At 36.3% G+C, this 27996-nt stretch overlaps 1 protein-coding gene across 1 annotated transcript; it reads left to right on the top strand.

The window, feature by feature from the left end:
* The first annotated feature begins 10943 nt into the window (after window positions 1-10943).
* On the top strand, window positions 10944-13473 carry LOC148944147 (uncharacterized). Its single transcript, XM_089100322.1, has 2 exons — window positions 10944-10992; window positions 13186-13473. The coding sequence occupies exons 1-2, from the start codon at window positions 10978-10980 to the stop codon at window positions 13417-13419; spliced, it is 249 nt and encodes an 82-aa protein (XP_088956448.1). The 5' UTR covers window positions 10944-10977; the 3' UTR covers window positions 13420-13473.
* The last annotated feature ends 14523 nt before the right edge of the window (window positions 13474-27996 follow it).

The raw sequence follows: 27996 nt of genomic DNA, 5'->3' as shown, positions 1-27996 counted from the left end.
TATATAAGTTTCATCAAGTTTAGCCTTACCCATCAAAAGTTATGCACCTGAGAAAATTTGACTGATTTTAGAAAAAAGGGGGAAAGACCCCCTAAAAGTTATTGAACCTTAATGAAAATCACACCATCATATTCAGCGTATCAGAGAACCCTACTTTAGAGGTTTCAAGCACCTATCTACAAAAATGTAGAATTTTGCATTTTTGCCAGAAGAAAGATCACGGATGCGTGTTTTTTTTTTTTTTTTTCTTTTTTTTTCCAGGGGCGATCGTATTGACCCAATGGTCCTAGAATATCGTGGGAGGGCTCATTGGAACGGAAATTAAAAATTCTATTGCCCTTTTTAAGTGACCAAATAAATGGAGGGCAACTAGGCCCCCTCTCACGCTCATTTTTTTCCCAAAGTCACCCGATCAAAATTTTGAGATAGCCATTTGGTTCAGCACAGTCGAAAATATGATAACTATGTCTTTTAGGATGACTTAATCCCCCGAAGTCCCCGGGGGGAGGGCTGAAAGTTATGAACTTTACCCAATGTTAATATAAAGTATTGGTTATTGGGAAGTATACAGACGTTTTCAGGGTGGATTTTTTTGTAGGTGGGGGGAGGGGAGGGTGGTTTAGGGGTTTTATGAGAGGATCTTTCCATGAAGGAAGTTTTCATGGGGGACGGGACATTGTTATGAAGAGGGCGCCGGATTTCCCATCATTATTATAGAAAAAGATCAGAAATTAAATAAAAAAACAAGTTTTTCAACTGAAAGTAAGGAGCAACGTCGAAACCTAAAACGAACAGAAAATATTACGTTTATGATTGGGTTCACCCCCTAGTCAATACTTCGCTCTTTAAGCCAAATATTTTTTAGTACTTTCATAAGAGCTATTTATTCTAATTAACGGCCTTTGTGATTAAGGGGTCATTTTTAAAGAATTGAAACAAAATTCAAACTTTAGCTTAAAGAGCAAGGTATTGAAAGGGGGGGAACCCCTAATATACGTATTAAAAATATATGAATATAGAAGTTCGTTACGTAAGTTAATTCGTAAGTTACTTATTTTTATTATTAATAAAAACGTTCGTAAATAAAATTAAACAAGTTTCGAGAAACCCATTTAACCAAATAAAAGTAAAATTCATATTCAAATTTTGTTTTAATTGTTCGTGTAACATGAGCCAATATAAAAAACTTCGTTGATTCAAAAACGATCAAAAATTAAATAAAAAAAGTTTTTTTTATCTGAAAGCGAGGAGGGATGTTTAAACCTAAAACTAATAGAAAATATTAAATATATGAAGAGGGGTGTGCCTTCCTCAGCGCCTCGCGCTTTACGCTAAAGTTTGACTTTATAACAACTCTATATTTTTAAACAATTAAAAAAATTATCGTAAATAGCGAGGCGTTGAGGAGGGGACAGCCCCTATCATATACGGAATAATTTCTGTTCGTTTTAAGTTTTAATGTCATTCCTTACTTTCAGTTAAAAAAATTTGTTTTTTTATTTATTCTTCCAATGTTCTATTTGAATTATAGGCATGTTGAATTTTGTCCCAATTCCTTAATAACGACTCCTGAAACACGAGGGTCGTTTGATTAGAACAATAAGAAGCTTTTTTAAAACTACCAAAAAACTTTAGCGTGAAGATCGAGGTGTTGAGGAGGGGGCAACCCCCTCATATACGTAAAAATTTCTGTTTGTTTTAAGTTTTAATATTGCTTCTTACTTTGAGTTGAAAAAAAAATGTTTTTTTTATTTGATTATCGATCAAAGGGAAGAAATCGTTCCAAATTAGGGACTATCCAAACTGAAAATCATGTCATGAAATATATCACGTATCGGGCGAAGATGCAATGCTAGGTAAACGGACTTTTTCTTAGAAACGTTACGGGTGTGTGTGCCTTGTTTACAAGGGATGGGTGTCTTGAGCTGATGTGGTAAAAAGCGGAAGAGGGTTATGGGGGGTGTATACAAAACTCCGTTCCTTGATGCTCAGTTCGGGCCTCAACAGATTTAAAGTCGGGGTTTAGTGGGTACCAATTGAATCATTACGTACTAAAACAGTCTCGCTAGAAAAAAATTTTGGTCATATAGATGAAAGAGAACCGGGAACAAATTTTTATTGACGTACTATCTCCACCCCCTTTTACCCAAGAACCAAAAATATAAGGTTGCAAGAATAATATTTATATGTGTACTTGTATGATATACCCCCTACCCCTCAAGTTGTTCATGCATTAACGCACTGTAAACCGGTTTCTTTCACTAGTTTCTTTCAACTTAGCGTGAGAAAAGACAAAGAGAACTGACAGAAATAGATGGGAAATATATAATTTGGGCTATATATTTGCTCATTAGAGGGATGGGGGTAAACTATTTATACAGTGTGAAGTCGGAAAACAGTTCTAACTTCTTAATATCAGAATAATTGTAGCTAACACATTTCGCATGCAGACCCGCTGTACTTTACCCCCCCCCCCTATGTGCAAATATAAAGCCCGAATTTGCTTCTGAAGTATTATATTTTCATCATATTATGTGTATTTTATTAGGATTAACCTAACTTCACTTCTTGAGCGGCAGGAGGTATAGCCTACAAGTACTTTTATATGTTCTACAAGGTACCCGTGGTTGCTCTAACCGAAGAGAAATGTTGGAAAACAAATTATCCCACTCATCAGAGCTCAATTTAAAAAAAAATACCAGGACTGAGACCAAACATACTGAATTTCAAGGGGTGCCAGATTTAGCAGTCTGCTATAGAAATTTTAGATGCCTTTGGATCCTAAAATTGGTAAACTGCTACCCCAATTTTGAATCTAAAGAGCACCGGGCCGGGCACCGAAAGTTTAATTTTAGTGAGAATCAGAGGGGAGGGGTACTGCTACCAGACATCCCTAGTTCTAAATTACTGTTTCTGTTTCATAAGAATGCTGCACCAAATCAAATTCTCTATAAAAATCTATTTGCCTTAGAAAAAACTAAACTGACATTAGAAAAGATCAGAAACAGCCAAGAATTAGAAACATAGAAAAATGGATGTGTGCTAAATATCACAGATAGTGAATTTAAAATTTGGTACAACTTTGTTTATTCCTAGTGACTCTTCATTGTTGTTAAAGCAAAGCAAATTGATTCAGTTGTTTAAGAAATAGCTAAAACTGAAATTATCCAATGCACAGACTGATGCAATTGGAAGCCCATATCTGACCCACTAGCCTCAATTACATAATTGCTGCTAAAATAAAACCTTTGTCATAGTGAAGTAATAAACATAATAATTTATGTGAGTTATTTCCCACTTAAAAATTTATTTTCATCAGATCATTTCTGTTATTTTCTTGGAAAACGTAGAAGTTTCTTTTTCCTTAATTTATTTCAATGTAATAAGGAAATAAGAAATTGGAGGGCCCGCAATGCAAGAAAAACTATTTTATTATGTTTTTATGACAGAAAAGTTGGTAAAACGTACATCGTTGCTAATCAATTTCTGTTTTTTTTTTATAGGTTTCCCTTGCCCTTTTTGCGGTTGCCTTCTGTGCACCAGCAGAGGAGAAAAAGGAAGCCACAGACATTCAAGGAAGTGAATCATTCCTTCCAAGCTATGGTTTTGGCTATGGCGCTGGACTTGGCTATGGTTATGGTGGTCTTTATGGAGCTTACGGTACTGGATTAAACAGAGGCATTTATAGCCCCTTTTACGGGGGCTATGGCTATGGTCGTGGACTTGGCTACTGGTGAAATTTTTAAAACTCTTTGTAGTTTCTATTGTTAAAATAAATGTCGACGTTTAAAGTCTACTACTGTTCTTGAAACGAATATCATATACATGCATATGTAATCCAGTAGGAATTCAGAAACTTGGTTTTGACATTGACAGACATAAGAATAAGATAGAAGAAAGTCGCAAGTATGCTTATTCAAGGTCACAAGTAGTCGCATTTGCAGTCACAAGTAGTCACAGTCACAAGTTGTCGCAGCTGCAAGTAGTCACAGTCACAGTCGGAAGTAATTGCAGTCACAAGGAGTCATAGTCATAACTAGTCACAGTAGCAGCCGCAAATCGTCATAGTCAATGTTGTAAGTAACCAGAGCGGCAGGTAGTCACGGTCACAAGTAATTATAGTCGCAGTCGCAAGTAGTCACAGTTGCAATCCCAAGTAGCCAGAGTCGCGAGTATTCGCAGTCAAAGGTAGTCTCAGTCGCACGCAGTCAGAGTCATACTGGGTCGCAATCGCAAGTAATCGAAGTCGCAAAAAGCAGCAGTTGCAGTCCAAAGCAGTCGCGGATGCCAGTAGTCACAGTCACCATCGCAAGTACTCGCAGTCGCAAGTAGACACAGTCATAGACACAAGTACTGGAGGCCTTCCTTTACAGTCTTCTGATTCACTCATGTCCTTTATAACGTTCCTGGTCTCCTCCAGCCTCTTTTACTCCCTTCCGACTTGTTATTTTTCTTTCTGACTTTTTTTTCGTTTCCTTCCATCTTCCCTTAGGCTATTCCGACTTTCATTGGCCCTAAATACTTAGTTTCAAGGTTATTGAAACAAATCATGCAGATCATGGGGTCAGATCATGCAGAGAAGGCCAGGGGTCAGCTCCCTTAAGTTTTGGAATAAAATGTCGTTCATAAGTTTTTTGAGGGGGATGGGGGTTGGGTCTATCTAATCTTTGAACTATTTTCAAAACCCTTGCACAAGAATCTTATATGCCCCCGGTGCAAAAATTACAACACCCGCCCCCGGGCTCTCGGGGGTTGTGTCGACCTCGGAGTTTTCGTTATTTTTACTTTAAACTATTTTGAACAAAATGACCATATCAAAATTATGATCAGATTCAAAAGGAGAAAAAAAGCCTGGGGTGGCCTAGCTGTCCTCCGATCACTTTTGACTTTTAAAAAAGGCATTAGAAATTCCAATTTACAATCGAATGAGCCCCCTCCGAAGTTTATGCTACCATCCCTTCCATGAAAATCTTATATGCCCCGGGAGAATAACTTACAACACTTGCCACTGGGTTCTGGGGGGGCTGTGTTATCCCTGGAGTTTTGTTATATAATTTTCGGTATATTTTGAACAAAATGGCTATATCGGACGCATTTGGGGAAAAGAGGGTTAGTGAAGGGGGGGGGGATAGTTGCTATCGGACCACTTTTGACTCTTAAATTGTTAACTAGAACTTTGAATTTCCAATCATTTGAGTCCCCTCCGAAGTTTAAAAGACCCATCTCTGATCTACGCAACTGGAGACCCATCTCCTTGCTTTGCTGCGACTACAAGATTGCATCCCTAGTGCTAACAAAAAGACTAGGAAAAATAATGCCACATATACTAGGAAGCTACCAGTTCGGGGGGATAAAAGGAAGAAAAGCACAGCATGTTTTGAGCATTCTAAGAGATGTATTATATAGTAGAGATGAGATGACCCGAAAGAAAAATGAAGTGTGGAAACTTGCTTATTTCTTAAGTGTGGATGTTGAGAAAGCATATCATTCGGTTAATAGGGAAATTTATCAAAAACCAATAGCTGTCATAAATGTAAATGGCTCGCTTACAAGGAGGATTGATTTGGAGATATCGTTGAGACAGGGCGACCCGGCTTCGCCATACCTCTTTGAAATATACATTGATCCCTTGTCCAAGTATGTAGAAGACCGTATAACCGGTTTACCTCTTCGTAATGAGATATGCTTCAAATCCCTGGGGTTTATAGATGATGGAACTTTTACCTTATCAAGTGTCAAAGATGTAAAGGCAGTTCTACAAGGACTTGATTGGTATGAGAGGAGTTTTAGGGTAAAAATCCACAAGGGAAAAAACAATCTTTTAGCAATACTGGAATAAGAAAATACGGAAGAAATGATGCAGGAACTTTGGATAGTGAAACTAGAGAAGGCGAAAATACTTGGAGTGACATGGACCCCCGAGATGAAGCTGGGTAAATTATGGGAAGAAAAAATACAGAAAATTGAAGGAATGCTGGCGACGGCAAATGATATTGAAGAGTATTCTTTGTTTTTCAGAGCGACATATGTAAATACATATTGTCTACCACTACTGTTCTATTACGCGCCAGCTTTCGAGCTAGATGAAGGGAGTGTGAAGAGAATAGAAAAGATTATTTGCAGATATATGTGGAGAGGAAAAATTGAAAAAGTTAAGCATGAAAATGCTGTTTGTACCAAGAGTAAAAGGAGAAATAGGAGTGGTAAATTATAGGAATGTATACCGATCACTTTTTTGGAGGAATGCTATCGAGATGCTCCAAAGAGACGATGAAATTGGATGTTTGGAGAGAGATTGGCTACTACCGGTCTTGAACGAAGTAGGGGAGGAACAAGTTTTGACGCTAGTGGAAGAGGTACCGGATCAGTTAAAGGAAACAGCGGAAACTTTAAGAGAATTGATATCAAAAGGAGTGTTTCAGGACGGACTGAGTCAGATAAAAAGAAAAAGGGTCATAGATGATTACATATGGACCCAAAAGGATGATTTTTCATACCATGTTAAAGAAAAAGAACCTTTCATGAATTTTGATGCGGCTTTCGAAAATCTAAATGAAGTACCATGTGACACTAGAGAAAGAGAGGTGATGTTTATGCTGATACACACCATATTACCTTACCGGGATAGAATAAGCCGTTTCAAGAAGGGTGAAATAAAGGAGTGCAACCTGTGCCATGAAATGGCGGTTGATGGGTTACAGCATGAATTTATAGAATGTATTTTTAATAAAGAAGTTTTTAGTTTTATTTTTGATGTTTTTAGGGGTGGGAATATAGAGATGGCGAGTTTAAATAGTAAAAAAAAATTTTGAAGTTAGATTTTGAAAGAAAAGGTAATGAAAAGAGGCAGAAAGGAATGTTATTAATTGTGATATGGGCATGTACCCATATTTGGAAGATGAGGAAAAAGAAAAAAAAGAGTTGAGTTAGAAAGATTTAAAGGAGTAGTTAGGGGGAAAGTAGAGCTTTTGAGAAAGAATAGAAATTGAAAAGAAAGAATTGATGAGGTTTTTGGTAAATAGTTTATATATATATATATATATATATATATATATATATATATATATATATATATATATATATATATATATATATATATATATATATATATATATATATATATATATATATATATATATATATATATATATATATATATATATATATATATATATATATATATATATATATATATTTAAGCGGGACGTGCGTTTTATTTTGTTTTGTTTTTATTTGTGTTGTTGTATGCCCCGGAGAGTAACCTGTTGTATTTGAGTGCCTTAATTCATTTTTAGTTGGTAAAAAGGGAAATTATTATTGTTTTTTTTTTTTGAAAAAGGGAGCTTATAGTTAGGATGATGAAAATTTTATATTGGATTATCTTGGAATTTTAAATTTTAGAGGTATAAAGGAGGAAAAAATAGAGGAAGAGAAGTTTTTTGGTGATAGAATTTGGTTGAATTTTGTTGAATTTATTTTTTAATAAGAGAAAAATGAAGATGAAGGGTAAAAGGGAAAAAGGGAAAAAAAGAGAGAAAAAAAATTAGAATAAAATACAGAAAATGGTAATAAACACTAATACTCCTTATTAAAATTTGATCATGTTAAATATTTATAGTAGCATACCTTGTTTTCATCATTATTGTTTGGCTACCCAACTTAAAATATAAATGATGTTTTTAAATTAGTGTAGGTGACATTAAACTTTTGAAATTGAGTGAAAAAGATTGTTATGTCACCGAGGGGAGAGGAGGTGGGATTTATTAAAAAAAAGAAGACTACCTCTTCCGTAAAAACTTTATAAGCCCCTTTGGGCACTAGTTATAACCCTTAGTTCTCCCGGGCTCGAGGGGGGGGTTATGTTGACCCTAAAGCCTTTATTAACTGATTGTTAGACTATTTAAAAGAAAATGGCTATCTAAAATTGATCGGATGCATTTAAAGAAAAGAGGGTGTGGGGAAGCAGGGTGGTTGATGCCCTCCGATCACTTTTGATTTTTTAAAATGTAACTGTGACTTTCAATATCCAATCAAATGAGTTACCTCTGAAGTTCATACGACCACCCCTTACATAAAATCTGCAAAATTCCTCCACACGCAAAATTGAGTAGCCACAGAGAAAGTACAATACAGGTACCCCTAAATGTCGAGCAGATGTCTGATATCAAAAACGGTTTTCGGACAGGGGCTGGTTGGTTTTCAATCACTTTCAACTTATAAAAAAGACTAAAAATCCCCAATTTCTGATTTTGTGAACATCTTTCGAAGTTTCAACGACCACAAGGAAGAAGTTAGAGACGAGGAAGGGGCAGCCCCCCTCCTATACGGAATGAATTCTGCTAATTTTGGAGTTCGATTTCACTCTTTACTTTCATGATAACAGCGTTGACCAAAAATATTCCCAGTAATCAAGAGGGATTGAATCTCAGTTTCTACATTCACCTTTTTTGGATAACTACCCCCCTCCCCATTTTTCCCAAGCACATCCGATCAAAATTTATGATAGCCATTTTGTTGCTCTGAAATTTCTGCCATTTTGTTGCCTTCTGTGAAGTTTATACGACCATCCCTTCCATAAAAACCTTATATGTCCCCGGGGCATAACCACAACAGTTGACCTTTGGCTCTGGGGGTTTGGTCGATCCTGGAGTTTTTGTTATCTATTGTTGAAACTATTTTGAACAAAATTGCTATCTTATAGTTTTGATCCGGTGTTTTTGGAGAAAAAAGGGCGTGGGGTGGCTCTTAGCCCCCCCATACCTTTTGGTTCTTAAAGGGCACTATAATGAGCCCTTTACGAAGTTCATGTGGCCACCCGTTCCGTATGATGTGGTTCTGGGGAAAATAAATAAATAAATAATGACACATTGAAGCCTTAGGGCCTTTATTATAGGCAATGCTATAGCATTGCCTCTGATAGATATTAAATAAAAAAAAAAAGTTTTTTTCAACTGAAAGTAAGGACCAACATTAAAACTTAAAACGAACAGAAATTATTACGTATAAGTGGGCTCACCCCCTCTTCAATACCACGCTCTTTACGCTAAAGTTTGAATTTTGTTCCAATTCTTTAATAATGACCCCTGAATCACAAAGACCGTTTAATTAGAATAAATAGCTCTTTGAAAGTACTAAAAAACTTTAGCGCAAAGAGCGAGGTATTGACGAGGGGGAGAACCCCCTCATATACGTAAATATTTCTATTCGTTTTAAGTTTCAATGTTGCTCCTTACTTTCAGTTGAAAAAAATTGTTTTTTTAAAATTTAGTTTCTGATCGTTTTTTTAAAAAATGCTGGGAAATCGGGCACCCTATTCATGGAAAATTGTCTTCCCCCATGAAAAATTCCTCTATGGAAGGGTCCTCTCACGTAAGCCACTCCCTCTACCCCCCCCCCCACCATCCGTGATATTTTTCTGGCATAAAATACAAAATTCCATATTTTTGTAGATAGGAGCTGGAAACCTGTACAGTAGGGTCTTCTTATATACTGAATCTAATGGTGTGATTTACATTAAGATTCTACAACTTTTAGGTGTTTCCGACTTTTTTCCTAAAATAAGGCAAATTTTCTCAGGCTTGTAACTTTTGATGGGTAATAGTAAACTTGATGAAACTTATATATTTGAAATCAACATAGAAATTCAATTCTTTTGATCTATTGATATCAAAATTCCGTTTTTTAGAGTTTCGGTTGCTATTGAGCCGGATCGCTCATTACTTACTGTTTGTTACCACAAACTGTTTGATTCTGTGTAGTGCAACACAATTGAAAAGCTTAATGACTTAACAGAAATTATAAATGGAGTCATAGAAGACACTTGCAAAACCTACTCAATCAGAGATTCAGTTAAAGTTTATATCCTTTTTAAAAAGCACTTCCACTATGCTCTATTCACATTCTCATATCCTTCAGAACTGTTGATCAAAATAATTTATCCCCATTTTTTAGGAACGTACTGTGGGTGCAATGTTTGAATTAGGAAGACATTTTTTCGATAAATTTGAGGACAGAGCTTGTGCCGCACAGGCTATGTATATCTTGAGTTCAACAAAAAAGGAACTATATAGGGAGTTGAGTCTGAGTTTGACAAAAGTAGGAACTCTAGGAAATTATAGAAACTTTACTCAAGTCGTCCTGAGCTCTCAATTAAGATAAATTTCATTTTGGTTGTAATTTTAGAAGCCATGTAGGGTGATTTTTTTCCGGATGGGGAGGGGGTTGAATTTTCGATGGAGTAGATAAATTGGTCAAAAAATTCAAAACAGACAGCATGAGTTAAATTGGATAATAAGAAAAAAATTGAAAGTCTCGACACACCAGGGGGGAGAGCCAGGGGGGCAGTCTCGTTGTTGATTTCCAATTTTGTCAATGAAAATATCAAATGGAGCCATTTCTAAGTGAAAATACCAAAATAAAAAAGGCTCTCTTCAAAATCTGTTATACAAAAAGGTTCCTCCTCCATTAATTGACACTGCTGTTAAATTGATCAAGCCTCGATCCTTCTGCCTGCGCTAGCAGGGTCACCATTTACGTTTGGCTTCATTCAAAAGAATCAATACATAGAGTTTCAGATTAGAAGGCGTGGGGGAGGGAGGCTAATTTGATAATTTGAGCTACTATGTAATTTCTAAAAATTGTTCCTTTTTTCAAATATTCCGAAAGAACATCATTCTTTTTCAAATTAATTAACTGTTAGTCGTTTGGTTTTAAATCCCAAAATAATCCAGAATTGTTAAGTAACACAATAGGCATATTGAGTAATCCGGAAGAGCATTTTGTTTATCTTTAATGGAACCGTTGGACACAATAAAGAACATTTTGCTTTTTAAGTTCTTTGACCATTAGATGCAAAAAACTGAGTGCACTTCAAGGTCTCGACGAATAAAGATTTTGAATATAAGTCCCTAAGAAGTATCTTTTTACATCAGAACTGAAACAGTTTTCTAAGAAGCTTGCCAATCAAAACAACCAAAAATGATGAAACTATTTGTAAGTCTTTTGTTTTTTATTACACTTTGACGCTATCAAAGCAAAGTAGAATTCCTGAGTAATAAAATTGTTTTTATTTTGTTTGCTTCCCAAGTTTTATTTGAACGATATTCAGGGGAACTAGATAGGGAAGTAGGGGGAAATTGTACCCTCCATGGATTTTGAAAATTATCCTTTTTTTAGTAGTTTCAATAAAAAGAAAAAATCTGGGGTCTAGATTTCATGGAAAGGCAGTGTGGTCTTCGAAAATACCTAGGTTTTGGAAATACGATTTATTATCTTCATTAAAAAACGAAACAAAATCTTTGCTCCTGCTCCCGCCCCATTTTTGGGAATCGGTACCCTTGACTAATGAAGTCAATTTAAGACAATGAAGATGGGTAAGTATTCTTTCAAATCAATGAAAACCATAAAAAGATATTTTTAACAAAACAACAAACGAAAAGGGATTTTTAATAGCCCAAGGGAGAGGGTAAATTTCTGGAGCTATATATCCTGGGACCCTGCCTCAATCGACACCACTACCCCTGATAATATGTCTTATATTATGTGTCTATATGTCTCCTATCTATATACCTTTTTGGTTCTATTATATATCTTTCTTGATGAATTTCTTACTCAAGGGACTCTAAGCTTTTTACCTTGCACACTTGATTAAGGCTGAAAATATAGACAACAATCCAAGTCAGTTCTGAAATAAAGACAAAGGATTTGATTCCCATCTTAAATCTTATTATTAAAATACTTTAGTCTCTGATTCAAACTGTGACATTATTTTTCTCCACAATAGGTTATTAGAATAAGAAAACTTGTAATATATAATAAAAGGAAGGTATCGTTCCGAGAAATAGGGGCTATCCCAATAAAAAATTATATTATAAAATATATCATGTATGAGGTGAAGATGAAATGCTACGGCATTGGGATTTTTCTTAGAATGTCACCAGTGTGTGGGCCTTGTACACCAGGGATGGTTGTTGTAAGCTGATTATGGTAAAAAATAGAGGGGGTTACCGGTAAAACAAAAGTCAGTGCTTCAATGCCTGGGCCGAGCCTCAATGGATCTAAATTGGGGCACGGAATTGCTAATTTCATATCCAAGAAATTTAAAGGTTTCTGAAATCTGGTATGCCGGCTGCTAATTTCAAAATCAATAAAGGAAAATTAATAAAGTGATGTTGGTAATATGACGGTATATTCACAAATTAGATCATTAAGTGCTATAGACAAATATGCTAGGAATAAAATAAGTCGTTTAAAATGATGGATTAAAACTGGGAACACCATCGTTGATGTATTTCCATCAAACCTTTCAATCCAAGAATAAAAATCTAAGACAATATAAATTGCATTTATGTGTGTGCAGAAGGTACCTATGGTTTCTTTAACCGAAGAAAAGTGCTGGAGAATATTTTGTCCCACTCCTTAGAGCTGAATTAGAAAAAAAAGTATCAGGATTGAAATACAGCTTACTGGATTCCATAGGGCACCGGAACTACAAAGTTGCTTTCCTGATTTATATTACTTTAGGTCCCAAAAATAGCTAGCTGCAACCCCAATTTCTTACCCCAAACAGCATCGGCTCTGCACTGAGCACCCATTTGTAGTAAGAGCTGGGTACTGCTACTTGGTATTCCTAATTCCGATGTCTTTTTTATGTTACGAAAGAGACAGTGCAGCATCCAAATTTCCAACAAAAATCGTTTTGGTTTAGCAATGACCAAATTGACATCGGAGAAAATTCAGAAACGGCCAGTCAATTAAGAAATATAGAGAAAATAATTTTTGGTATTATACAAGTCGCTATCAGCGCACCTTTGTTCTTTTTATACACTCGTTATTATAGTTCATGCAAATCTATTCAGTTATTTTAAAAATTGCAAAAAAATGACAATTGCTACCAAAAAATAAGAACGCTTATCATTGTCAACTAATAAACACCAAAATTTTTGCGAGTTATTTCTCACTTCGTCATTTATTTGTATAAAACATTCTCTAATAATGTTTACTTAGGAAACATACAAGTTTGTTTTATTTACTATACTACCCATTACAACAAGACTATGAGAAATTGAGGGGCACAAAATAAAAGCAAAATATAATGAATCTATGTATACAAAAATGATTATGTCATTTGTTCGCTGTAAAAATCTGGTGACATCTATATTTTTGCTAATCAATCTCTCTTTTTAGGTTTTCCTTGCCCTTTTTGCAATTGCTTTCTGCGCGCCTGCTGAAGAAAAAAAGGAGGCTACAGACATTCAAGGAAGTGAATCATTCCTTCCAAGCTATGGTTTTGGCTATGGCACTGGACTTGGCTTCGGCTATAATGGACTCTATGGAGCTTACGGGGCTGGATTGCACAGAGGCATTTATAGTCCCTTTTACGGTGGTTACGGCTATGGCCGTGGACTTGGCTACTGGTGAAATTATTTAACCCCTTTGTGATTTGTATCTTTAAAATAAATTCCTTTTTCTCAAGTGTAATACTCTGCGTAAAACAAGAATATATATGCATGCACACACACACACACACACACACACACATATATATATATATATATATATATATATATATATATATATATATATATATATATATATATATATATATATATATATATATATATATATATATATATATATATATATATATATATATATATATATATATATATATATATATATAAGTGAATCATTCCTTCCAAGCTATGGTTTTGGCTATGGCACTGGACTTGGCTTCGGCTATGGTGGACTCTATGGAGCTTACGGGGCTGGATTGCACAGAGGCATTTATAGTCCCTTTTACGGTGGTTACGGCTATGGCCGTGGACATGGCTACTGGTACAATTATTTAACCCCTTTGTGATTTGTATCTTTAAAATAAATTCCTTTTTCTAAAGTGTAATACTCTGCGTAAAACAAGAATATATATGCATGCACACACACACACACACACACACACACACACACACACACACACACACACACACACACACACACACACATGCACACACATATATATATATACACACACACACACACACACACACTATATATATATATATATATATATATATATATATATATATATATATATATATATATATATATATATATATATATATATATATATATATATATATATATATATATATATATCTATATATATATATATATATATATATATATATATATATATATATATATATATATATATATATATATATATATATATATATATATATATATATATATATATATATATATATATATATATATATATATATTGCAACCTAACCTGTGAACAAAACGTGAATAATTCCTGTCTTGGATAAGACTTGTGGATACTTTGACTTAAGGTGACCCATTAATCTATTTAACTTTGTTAAAATAGTGAATATTTAAATATTTGGCAACTGAATAGTAAACACTAAACCAGATTACTGGTACTTTTCTCGTTACTGTTGATTATTTTGAATTTATTGAGAAACAATTTCAAATTAGTGTTCGAATTTGTGAGTTTGAATAGCTCAAAATGAAAAAAGGAGCCTCCAAAACAACCTCCTGATAGGGATATGAGTAAATCACCATTTCAACCATCTTCAAAAGCCCTTGCTAGAGCCCCCCTAAAGCAGCGAATGTACCAGCGACCTCTCTTAAGAGTATTCATACCCTAAACATGGATACCACCCAATGTCCATCACCCTCAACAACTGATACTGAAAAAGATGAAGAAGGCTAGTAAACTCGGCTAAGCGTAGAAGACCGAGAACAAAAAGTCCGCCATATTCAGCTATAATACATCAAACCAATACCACGATCAACTCTTCAAGAAATCCAGCCGATTCCCCGGTAATTATTCAACTAGTTCCCCAATCTGATAATTGCTTGTTTACCAACCATGATCTACCAAAGTCGCGAGTTTCCCTCTTCAAGACCATTCGTTGCAACTTTAATATGAATATAAACAGATCAGGATCCCTAGATATCCTTTTGAACGATCCCACATCAGTGAAAAAGGTAATGGAGCTAAAAAGTGTTGAAAATGTTGTTGTCACAGCCCACCTGTGGTCCCCTAGCCCAGAAACAAACAAAGATAGTGCTCTACAATGTCCCTAAATCGTTTCTAAACTCGGACCTGATGGAAGCATTGATGAACGAAAAAGGTGAATGCATTCCGGTCTCTAGTGTTCATACCCTTGGTCGAGAAACCACTGAAACCTCAAACTTTAAAACTGTGTTGTTTGAGCTTCAAGGACAATTTAATATTGACAAAGTGTTCCTCTTTGGCCAACAAACATCTTTCAAGCCTTTCACAAAAATGCCATTACAATGTACTAAATTTCTAAGGCTTTGGCACTCAGATAAATACTGTAAAGAGGATTCCAACATCTGTAAGATTTGCCTTGGTAAGGACTAATTAGTCAAATTGTCAATTTGACCCAGTATGTACTAATTGTAAGGGCAAACATCAGTCCCTAGATAAAGGAAACTGTCCCAAATATAAGCAAAGGGTAGAGATACTAAGAATAGCAAAAGAGCAACAACTTCCAATTCCTTTTGTAGCAATGCAAGTCCCAAGGACACCAAGAGTCCCCCGTCCTCCAGCAGGCCTCAGGCAACCAACAGCCCCTCAACCACCAACAGGCCCCAGGCAACCAGCAGCCCCCAGGACACCAAGAGTTCCCAATACTTCCCCTAGTGTTGAAAATTTTCAGAACAATCTCATCCAAGATAAAACTAATCCATGGTTCCCCTTGATACCAAGTGCCCCCCAAAAAACCCTGAAGAACCCCCTTTCGGAAAATCCTGCGCAAGGAAAGACATCAAGACCGACAAAGCTACCTGGAATTACTCCCCACAGATTTCACACAGTTTCTCCAAATGTTTTGGAAGATGAATCAACCGTATACTTTAAATTAGCCAGCTTTACAGTTACCTCTGTGCTCATCTCCCAATTAGAGTTACCCAATCAGTTGAAATGCATTATTCTGAAGAATTTGACAAAAACCCACTTCGCAAGACCATAGTTTCCGAAGCAGAAATTCAAATTGAGAGTGTTTTAAGCCAACATAGTCTGATTTAGTCACAATCAGAATGCCTGACGACTAATTAATGTGTGACTTTTCGTTTTTAACTAATTTATCCCTTTCTAATAACATTGCTTTTAATTATCCCGATATAGATGATAATCAGCATGCCAACCCTATAAGCAGCCCCCCAGTTACCCTAACAAATACTATTTGTAGAGACCTTGATTTTCTCGACTTTGCAACCAACGTGAAGCCAAAACTAATAAATAATAATTCCCTTAGTGTTCTTTGTTTCAACATCGGAAGCATCCAGGATAAGTGGCTCAAGCTTAAAGATTTAATTTCATTTAGTGGTGTCTGCCCTTTTGATGTACTAGGAATAACAGAGACATGGCTTTCCGATAATGATGACACTAGTGACTTTTTACTCCCTGGTTACCCCGTTCTAGGCCCTATTTTATTTCTCCTATATATCAATGATCTTGTTATAGACCTGGGCCCTTCAGTGTATCCTGTATTATTTGCTGATGACAGCAACTTCTTCATCACTGGCACCAATCTACCATTGGCAATAACCTCTGCCCAAGTCCTTCTGAACAGAGTCCAGGCGTGGTGCCATACGAATAACATGGCCATTAATAGCAAAAAAAAGTCAAATAGTATTATTCAGAACCCCTTACAACAAAGACGTTATTCAACCTGCTCTTGGTCTCAGGTACTCCTCCGACATCCTCCCACAAGTGGAGGTTGACAGGTTTCTTGGTGTATTTATTGACTCATGCTTGTCATTCTCTAATCATATTTCTTACATAACAGCAATAATTTAGAGACAAGTTGCTATGATTAACCGTGTGAATTATTTTTTTCCTCCTGAAATCCTAGTTACCCTCTATTATTTCTTTATTTTTCCTTACCTTTCTTATTGCGGATCAGTTTGGGAAATACAAAACAGTCCTTGACTAAAAAACTCAAATTTTCCCAAAACCGCGCCATTAAAGCAGTTTTTCGGCTTCCCCGTCTATATCCAACTCGTGATTTGTATTCAGATTTTGGCATAGCTCCACTTGATCAAATCATACAAAAACTAAATTTATCGTTTGCTTACTCTGCTTTCCACAATAATATTCAGTAGAAATGGGGGTACCAGCCCCACCCCTCACCCCTGCTGCCATCTACAATTTAGTTTAATGCTGACGGGACATAATTTATTCAAGGATTATCGATCGAGTCTAATGGGGGTCAAGGTCAATTGATTTGTTGTTGTTTGTCCAGGTGTAATGACACTGGGGGGTGATTTACATAATCATTGTGGAATGTATTGATCTAGGGGAGAGAATTTCCGAGAACTTGATTTACATAATCGGTGGGGAGAATGTTTTGATCCAGGAATAGGAAACAGGATCACGTGTCTCCTTCTTAGCCAATCAGAGACTCGGTTACATCCCCTTCTAGACCAATCAGAGGCTCGCTTACATATTAGCGGCGGAGGTTTGCAGAGAATATGAGGAAAAGATTTTTGCTTTAGTATTTATTAGTCTATGTATAGAATTCAAAGCAGTAAGAACTGTTTGACTTTACTCATTTGGATATATATTTGTGTGTTGATGACGAGTGGAATGTTTACCCTCTTAGAAGTTGATAGTGGAGTTGATGATAATAATACAAGAGCACCAAACATTGCGGTGGAAATCACGAGAGGATCACGGCTTTGTCTGGAATGGGATGAAGTATATGCAAGATATGTGATATCCTTGAGCAAATTTAAAATGGAGGATCAATTATGTTTCGCTGCAAAAGTTGATATAGCACATGTGAATAGACTTCAATGTGCTTTAAGTGCATTATTGAAACATATCGAAGACAATAAACTGTATCGCTAATTGTCCATGCTTAGTATTATTGTTGTTGTAATTATTCAATAAAATTGTTTCGAAATCGAAAATTTTCCCCTTTCTTTTGTAGTTAGGTTAGGTTAGGGCTAACGAATTAGGGTCAGTCTAGAATCAGCAGTAAGAGTGAAAGGATTGAAAAAATGAATAAATTTGAGAAAGAGAGAATTAGATCAAATCTAGTGTTTATGGAAAAACATTTGATTTTGGATGACGGTTTTCTCGAGTTATCTCTTCAACGCAGGATATTCTCTCGTCGGGGAACACTTGACAATATAATGAGGACTGATTCTCCCCCATTGGACTATTGTATGAAACTTTTAAGATGTGACTCAAATGCTTATAGTCAATTTATTGATATATTAATTGGAACAAAGCAGAATAATATCGTGGATATACTTTTGAAAACATTGCCAATGGATTCAATGTAGATGGCTCCCCCCGCCATTCGAAAGAGGTAACGTCACAGAGTTACTCCTCTCCCCATTCCTCCACCTTGAATTTATCGAGCGACGACGATCAGTTTCGTTTTAGCTGTGAGAGAGTTGACATTGGAAACCAAAAAATGTTCTATACCATTGTACATTTACACTCTTGGTAGTGGGATTCACTGTGAGAATTGCACAACTATTGATGACTTTAGTGAAAAGTGTAAATTATGGAATCCTTGTAAATTACATAGAGGCTATGCAATACAAATTAAAGGATGTAATTCATGTCTTGAGGAGATTTGTGACTCTCACCCTAGAGGGCATCTGTGTTCCAATTGTCACTATGATAAATGTGATCAGTGGGAGAATACTTACCTCGCTATGATTGGAAAGAATCCCAAACGTAATTTTAGTTTATTTCTACGAGATTGGTATCGTCGTGGATTTAAATTATTCTGGGAGGAGGAGTCAGGTCTACGATTCAGCTGTTAGGTTAACAAGACAATTTAGTTTCTACGTCATCGTTTTGACGACACTGCCTATTATGACTATAAGCCAGGTGATTTTTATTAGGCAGTTACCGAATGTGATTCACCATGTGAAAACATTGTATGTGATATTGCTTCAAATAGACAAATTGAAACTCGTGAATTTCATAATATGAATGCAAATAGTATCATTGAATATACAAAGAGATATGACAAGAGTGAAGTTACATTTTACTGTAGAAAATGTGACCCTGACTTTGCAGTCAATCAAGATCAATATACAGTGAATCCAAATGATTTACCGGCATTAGTGGTTCATGGCAGTTGCCTATACATCGATGAAGAAATCTAAAGTGAAGATTTAAAGACATTGTAGTATATATATGCATTTTATTAATAAACAAATTCACAAACATTTTTTAAGCACTTTACTCTTAGGGCACTGAAATCAATACTGTATAGGTCTGAGAGGATATTTTCCACTAGAAAGTCGTTCAGACGTGGATTGGCACTATAAATGTGGAGAAACTGCTTGTAAGTATAGCCGCGACATCGGAACACAAAATATAGAAGTGCATGGAAGCCGCAGCTTTTAGTCGTTAGATCCTGCACCCTCTTCCGATTTTGAATAATAGTTTTCCCACTGCTCTCGATATAGTTGCTGATGTGGGGTGTGTAAAATGTATAGCGTAGACCAAGAGGATCAAAAAATTCAATCGTCTTCATTGTTTGAAAGATGCACAGCCAATGACCCGCCAGCACAGTCGACGGACTGCTATTAACAATAATCAAGGTATTGTTGACACTTTATATTTTTCCAAGAAATTCTGAGGGTAGGCAATAGGATTTGTACTGGGACATGTAGGGATCCATCTTAAATACATCGATTATTTGACAGGTGTTCATGGTGCAAAGTCTAGTAGAACACTGCCTTCGGGAGTGATTTCCCAATATGTGTCATATTGATTTAGTGAAATTAGTGCAATACTCTCAGTCAATGGGTCGGAAAATGTACACTCTAAACGCAAAGTCCTCGTACATACTATGCTCATATCCTGCGTGCCAGACAAATCCAAAACAATGACACCATGTGTTTTAACAAGCATTTCTTTGGTTATACCACGTTCAAATAGTTGAGAGTCATGATCTAGGGTTTGCATTGTCAACTCATACAATGTTCTATAGGATTTATCAGAAGATAGATTGTAGAGTGGGATACCGTTTACTTTGCACACAAGAGATGAAAGTCCAAACATCTCGAATTTATGTGGGCATTCAGTCCACGATCCTACTGCACTGGCGCTTTTTACAAATGCCAAAGCGAGTTTTGAAGGAACTTAGCCATTGATAAAGGATGAATCAGTGAAGGTTCGTGAGCCCATTGCACTATGAAGTTGATTGGTGATTGTATAAGGAACAAGTAGTATAATATTATTTCCATTGGCTCTCCATTTTTCCACTGCGAAAGCAACAGAACTCATGAACTGTTGTTTGAGTACATGAAGTATTGCCGAGGTGAGGGAGAGACTTACATCAGGATTGGCAGCAAATTCTTTTCTCAATATGAAATTGGAGGGTGCAAGCGTCAGTTTTATATCCACTTTAACATTGGGCGGCAGCCATTCGGGTATATTAAATATTTCATGATATATTTTTTAAACTAGATGTAATTCACTAGTTGTAGCATTTTTAAGTGCATCTGTACTATCAGTATTAGTAATATATTCATATCCATTGGAGGTGCCTCTCGATTCCTTGTATGACTTGGGTGTCATCAACATGAATTGCATATAGCTAGTATAATTAGAGAGATTGTTGCTTGTGCTCACCTGTGTGCCATTGATGTAGACACTAATTTGACGAAATAAACTGTGTAATATACAATTTTCATAGGATATTCCATTGGCCCGAATTTGCATTGTATTATTGGATTTCCGGACTTTCATTTGTAAATCTACAAATGTTGAAGACATGTCCATAAAGTAGTCTTATTGGAATAAATTTGAAAGTGGATATTATCGGAGAGGGGTTGTTGTGGATAAAATTGTTCATAGTATCCATGCTTGACACTCACATCAACATTTTCAGCATTGAATAGATTCAATGAGGAGGTGATTGAAGGTTGGGAATCCTTATGCGGTAGGTAGGACATATTAGGAAAAGAAATCTAGTTTCAATCTAACAATTATCTTCCTTGGGCTTCTTCTTCTGTTTATAGTACGTGTCGGCCTTTTCTTTCTTTTCTATAACTGGAGTGGTGATGTCTTTTGTTTCTGACATGAGTGGAGACTGATGAGAGATGCACGGTTTTATGGTCTTTTTAAACCTTTTACATTTTGTTTTAATCTCTTGACAAGGGTTCGCGCTTTGAACCTAAAATTTTCCGAAGCACTTTTTTTTAAATCCTTGCCAGAGCCCCAATCGTATAGTGTAGAGGATGCAAAATCTGTCGCAGCCTGTACAAGATATTTTCTAGCCAGAGTTAGTGCAGAGCGAAAGAGCTTAGCAAACCAACTGCCAAAACCGTAGCCAGACATTGACGAGCGACCTTTGTAATAGTCCATTCCATTGCCCTGTTATCTTGGGCCAAGAGTATTAACATAGCAGTCAAAATCAGGACAAGTGGATACCACTTTTTTATTAGACATCTTGTTGTTGAACGATGGGACGAAAATGGCATGTAATCACAGCCAAACCTTTTGAAATTTCTATGGGATCACCTAATTCAGTTCTTAGTGTTAACTGACAGAGTTCCAAATAGGAAGTGTTTACAGGAATATACTGAAGATGCTTTATAATGTAGTGGTGAATATTTTCTTGATTGGTTTTTCGTTCAAGAACTCGTAGGAGGGGAAAATTTGAATTACCAACCCGGGATGTGTCCAGAAATGAAGCGTAGAAAAATATACAAGTGTCCTTGGAGAAGGCAGGCGGGTAGTCAGCAAAAATGAAATTAGTGTTTCTGGCACTTTTACCGTTGATTATATTGAGCTTAAAGCCAAAAACATCCTTTAGGTTATCATTGAGAATAACCTTTTTATCGGCAATAGGTGAACTAATGTAGATCTTAGCCTCATCCTTTAAATAGTTGAAATGAAAAGCTCCTTCTTTACGAGCGTAAATTCTTTTATTAATAGAACGACATAAATCATTCTTACAGGTGAGTTCCTCGTAAGGGTAATTCAATATATGGATGGTCCATCCAATTGATTTTTTTAATTTGTTCTTGATCGCCTGAGAATGGTGGCGGCAAATCATAGGGTCTAATTTTTATATCATAATTATGATCCTTTCTCAGGATGTCGTAGGTATTTTTGAGAATACAGTCGACAAGAGCCACTTCATACTTTCCGTCGTCGAATTTGATGGGGGGGGGGGAGAGTTTCGTCCAAAAATCACTTGTTCTATTCAAGTCATTGTAGAGAGGATCAGAAACATTGGACATGAAAGTCACATAGAAATCATTGGGCGTTGTTAATATCTTCAGCACTGACCCAAGAATCAAAATCTGAGTTGTATCCTAGCCAGCGAACAAGCAACTGTCTCTTGCCCCTACGAGTACGACTCTTTAATATCTTTTCAATTTGATAAATTTCACTAGTGTTTCTAACTTTTTGCAGTTCATATTCATAAAAACCGCCGAGAATCTCATCATCTTTGGTGTCTCGCAGTCGATATGTTGTGGGCTAGGTGTCCGGAATTTTGGACACTTTAAAAAGTTCGGTGCTCAATAAATAATTCCCCTTTTCAAAAATATTGGTGGTTCTATTAATTCGAATAGTATCACCAACATTGAATTTCTTCTTCACATTTTTTTTTCTTTTTCACCATTGGAATATTGCTTTAGAAAAGCATCAAATGTATTTTCACTGTAATGAACATCCCGAGGGCTTGAGTTGGACAAAGATCGATGAGGTCGATGTTTGTAAATCCGCATGATTTTAGCTAAATCATGAATAAAAGCAGGTGTATTTTTCAGTGTACAATATCTTGAGATTAATAGACGATTCGTTCTTATTAATCGTTCAGCCAATGCAGCCTTTATCGGGCTGTGACTACGATAAAATGTTGTATTATATTTCAATAGAACCTTTTGCACATGGGGACTAACAAATTCACTGCCACGATCCGATTGAACTTTTCTATACGAATCCTGTTCAAGAATACATTCAATGGCCTGAGCAACTTCAACACCTCTCTTTGACCGTAAGGGAATGGCATAGGCATAGCGACTAAAGACACTGATTGCCACCAGAATATATTTGTAGGGTGCATTGTGATGCCGTTGAATTGCGTTTAAAGTTAAAAGAGAGGGAAAAAGTCTTTAGTTTTTCGATATTGTTTGCCACGAAGCCTGTGATTCCGATGCAGTTTGTAACTCGGTTCATTCTCTAGATACTCCTTTGCTTTTTTTAATGTGGTGCCGGAGACAGCTCTAGAAATCGTTTTGGGAGAAATTAAACTCCGCGCTTCATCAATATTTTCATAGACAACTTTCAGAACTTCAACCCTTTTGAGCATAAGCACGGAATGCAATGTCCATTCCCCTTTTGGACACTTGAGGGTGAATCAATGCGTCTTCGCTTTTGAATAGCAGGCACAGGTGTTGTAAAATCAGTGGTACTGCTGCTATTATTTTCAAATATTGAATCTTCTTCTTTTTTAAATGAGGGTGGTGCTGGCGTTTTTGGAGGACAATATTCTCTTAGTTTCTTAAGAATTTACTTATTGCTGATAATACTTTTTGGAAAGTCTGATACACTTAGAAAGGTGTATAGATTATTGTCAAATGATAAGAGTCCTTTACGATTCATCACCATATCACAAATTCAATCAACTAGATTATAACTTTTTCCCTGAAGTATAATTCGTTTCCCTTTGCCGTTGACTTGAACTTGATCACCACCAATTTCCAATACGAAATAAGTTAAAACTCTTTTACTCTGTTCTCGATAGGTCAGTGGCAATATGCATCCAATTTTCGATACAATTGAATTCAATTCCTTCTCCTTTGAATAGGCTGCTGCAGAATCTTGAGGAGATATTTCCTGTTTGGAGGGATCGGTAACAGTGGCGGCGGCGGGTCTCTCAAGATAAGGTCTATGTTTATCCACATGTCGCAATACATCTTAAAGTAAAAGCATTTTTTTATTATCGGCAATATTCTCATCATTAATGAATTTGCTTAGATTGTCTTCAAAATGTTCGACGGGCGAGAAGACAAGTTCAAATGGTGTCAATTTATAGGGTTTTGCCATTCTCTCTAGAGAAAACTGTTTACAAGTCCTGCAATTATTGGCAGTAAAAGTGTGAAAAAGCTACCGCCCGCTTGAAGGAGCCGTTTTCTTTTAAAAATTTTCCCTTGTTTTTACAATCCAAGGCGCGTAGAGTGGAACGATGTTGCTTTGTCTGTTGTATAAAACCTTCTGGCAGATGAACATTACCCTCGGTTAAATTTAAACAAAGTTCAGATATTAGATTAATGAAATCATTGTCAACACCACGTTTGAGTGTGGCCTTCCTAAGCAAGGATTTTGAAGTGCTTAAAACGAAAAATAAATGCCGTTGTTCGTGTAGTTTCTTCAGTGTCATAACGCCAACTAATAGCCTTTTCTACTGTTCACCGGAAGATATACTGTAATTTCATTGTCGAAAATGTCGGTGACTACACGTAGATCCTCGGGCGGGCTCTGATTAAGATCCAACAAAATGTAACTGTAGGGTCTATTAGTGGCCTGAGTGTACGCTGACAACAGAAACTTTGGAGTACGGGGATATATCTGTTTATTGAGAGTTATTAGTGAGCTAGAATCACGAACAACTCGATAGATAATATAGATGGTGCAATTAAATGCAAGGGTTCGCATACATTTGCTCTGATGTAACAGATTGTGTAGAACTAGGGTTATGAAAATGTGTTCATGGTGGGAGCGAACGGTGAACAGTTGTAGCATTTCCTATGAGACCTGTTCAATGGATTCAGCCAAATCGTCAATAATCAGCCACGAGTTCGATTCAATACTATTGAAAACATCAAGTCCTCGTATGAATTGTATTGGTATGGTTGTGGCAATAGCTTTTATTTGATCATAGGACTCCTGCCAAATACTATAGCAATAGTAGATTTTTTCGGCTTTTCCAAAAACATTTTGTGACAATTTTGAATTATTTTAGCTAAAAGTGTCGTTTTTCCCGACATTGATGGAACACACAGAAATGATCTGAAGGGTGTTTTAAATTGATACATGTTGCTGCTGCTGCTGTTGACAACAGTTGGACTATAACTAACTGTAAATCATACGTGTCCAATGAAAACGTAGTAGTAGTAATAATTTTCCCATAGATCTATCTACGTTAACAAGAACAAAAAAACAATATTTCATGGTCATTAACTTGCAACATGAAAACTATATTTGTTCAGCATGAACAAGGATAAGAATAACACTTTATGTTCAACAAGAACCTGACAAAATTTAATGGTAATTTATTTGCAACATGAAAACTATATTTGTTCAACAAGAACAATGATAAAAATGACACTTTATGTACAAAATAAAAAAAAAAAACTTTTGTACATGAACAGCAAAAACAACACTTATTGTCTTTTAAAAAAACACTTTTTTTTTGTCCATCAACATGAACAAGAGCAAGAACAACACTTATTGTCTTAAAACACTTTTTGTCCATCAACAGCAAGAACAACACTTATTGTCTTTAAAAACACTTTTTTTGTCCATCAAGAACACTTTTCTGTACAACAACAACAACACTTTTCTGTACAACAACAACAACACTTGAAAACAACACTTGAAAAAACACTTTAAAATTGATAGAACAGTTGAACAATATGAATTTAAATGGCCCCCCCCCTCTGGGACCGCGGGGCCGAGGGCCGGCCGTGGGCGGGACCCCCACCCACCGGGAGCCGGCCGCGGGCAGGGCCCCCCAACCCCCCGGAGCCGCGATGGAAAAAACAGTACAATAGTTGTCGTCACTGCTGCTGCTACAGGTTAGGTTGGGTCAATGGTTAAGGTGGTTAGATGAGGTTAGTTAATTTATGAACGGTTTGATGGTGGTTGGGTTAGTTAGTTAGGTTAATTTATCCAGACTAAGTTGATTGCGATAGTCTATGCATTCAACTCGGTCTGAAATACGGTAGTGGCCATGAGGCAGGACACTCACGCCATTCTCGAGCACATAGACTTTGTCAGATATACACGACATTGAATTTTTTCCACTCTTAGAGTATAATTTTTTTGCTGTAGAGAGCGAATTGCAAGCACTTGTGCTCTCGGCACTAGGCTACTTTCGACACAGTCTCTGTACACGCTCATGTTGAAATTGCTCTTTAAAAAATGTGTAGGCACGCCTTTACACGCCTGCTTTTCATTCAATCAATCATCATCAATCATTTTATTAATACTAAACTATATTACAAACGTAAAGAAAAATTATTTAGCCCATGAAGCTTGGCTTGTTGTGGGCCTTACAACAATAATAAAGTACTAAGACAACCATAAATATTGCTCTAAATCAAACAATATATATGAAATAAAGATTAAAGAGAATAAACAATACCATACAATAAAAAAAAAAAAAAAAAAAAAAAAAAAAAAAAAAAAAAAAAAAAAAGAATAACGATATATAAGGGAAAAATACAAAAGGAGAAACACTAGGAAAAGAGAAAACAGGGAAAATAAACGAAGGAGAGAGAAATTACTAAACTGGAAATACACGACGAATAACTGCCTTTGCAGACAGAAATAACGGGACATCCGGTGAGATTGAATTCCATAATTGAATTGATTTATAAACAGGAGACCTCTGGGCTGCTGTAGATGAACGTTTGGGCAAAATAAATCTACGAGAAGAACTACGTAGAAAAGTAGAGTACCTACATGAGCCTGTCCGTGAAAAAAATTGCTGTAGAGGCGGTGGAAGTGTACCTAGAAAAGCAGAATGCGCTAAATAAAGATTAATTTTACACACAATACGATCCAGCGGAGATATTCCAGTATCATTATAAAGATCAGAGGAAGGGTAAAGCCGAGGGAGAAGAAAAGTAGCCTTCACTGCCCTATTTTGGGCTCTTTGAAGTGAGCAGAGAAGAGATTTATTAGTATTACCCCAGACAGAGCAACAATAAGAAAGGTAAGGAAATATAAAAGCATAATAAAGAGAAAGCATAACATCTGGGGGAAGAAATGAGTTAACCCGGTGCAACATTGAAGACTGGCGGAAGATGAGGGAACGGGTGTGAGTTATATGAGGCTTAAAAGAGAGAAAACAGTCAAGATACACACCTAGAAATTTCACCATAGCAGCTTGCAGTATAACATCATTCCCAAGAGTCAGGATGATTGGCTCCCTTACATCTCTCATACGATAAGGGGTCCTGAAGTGTACAATGGCACTTTTTTGGCTGTTGAGAGTCATACCATTTGACCAGCACCAATCTTTTACTTTATCAAGAAGACCTTGAGCTAGAGAAGTGGCAGATGGCAAGTCCACTGCAGCAATCAAAAAGTTACTGTCATCAGCAAAAAGAATAGGGTGCACAAGGGGATGAAGACCATCAACGAGATCATTAATATAAATTAAAAACAAAAGTGGTCCAAGCACAGAGCCCTGTGGGACACCCTTCAATATAGGCAAAGTAGTGGAAGAATTACCATTAACCGAAACATACTGAGATCTTCCTGACAGATAAGACCTTAACCATTCTAGTGGGACTCCATGCACTCCAAATAAAGATAGTTTAGACAAAAGAACAGAGTGGTCAACCATATCAAAGGGCTTTGAAAAGTCAAGAAATAGACCCAAAACACACAAGCCCTTTTCCAGATTAACACGCACAAACTCTGTTGCATCTGAAAGTGCATACGAGGTAGAGAAAGTGGGACGAAAACCATACTGATGGTTAGTTATGAGAGAATTTCCTGCAGGCGTGTTAGTACTAAAAACAAATGAAGAGAGTCTACAATACACTACTCTTTCAACAACCTTAGAAATGACAGGAAGAAGAGAAATGGGTCTATAATTTGAAATTAGAGATGAGTCACCTTTTTTATGTAAAGGTAAAACATTTGCAACTTTAAATAAATGAGGGAAATAACCAGAAGAAAGAGAGCGGTTAGTTATGTGTGAAATGGGGTTAGAA

The sequence above is a fragment of the Artemia sp. Qi Xiang Cuo genome, chromosome 14 (assembly GCF_049724085.1).
Source record: "Artemia sp. Qi Xiang Cuo chromosome 14, ASM4972408v1, whole genome shotgun sequence".
Classification (NCBI taxonomy): domain Eukaryota; kingdom Metazoa; phylum Arthropoda; class Branchiopoda; order Anostraca; family Artemiidae; genus Artemia; species Artemia sp. Qi Xiang Cuo.
Note: the sequence above shows the minus strand (reverse complement) of the source record. Positions and strands in the feature narration are given on the sequence as shown.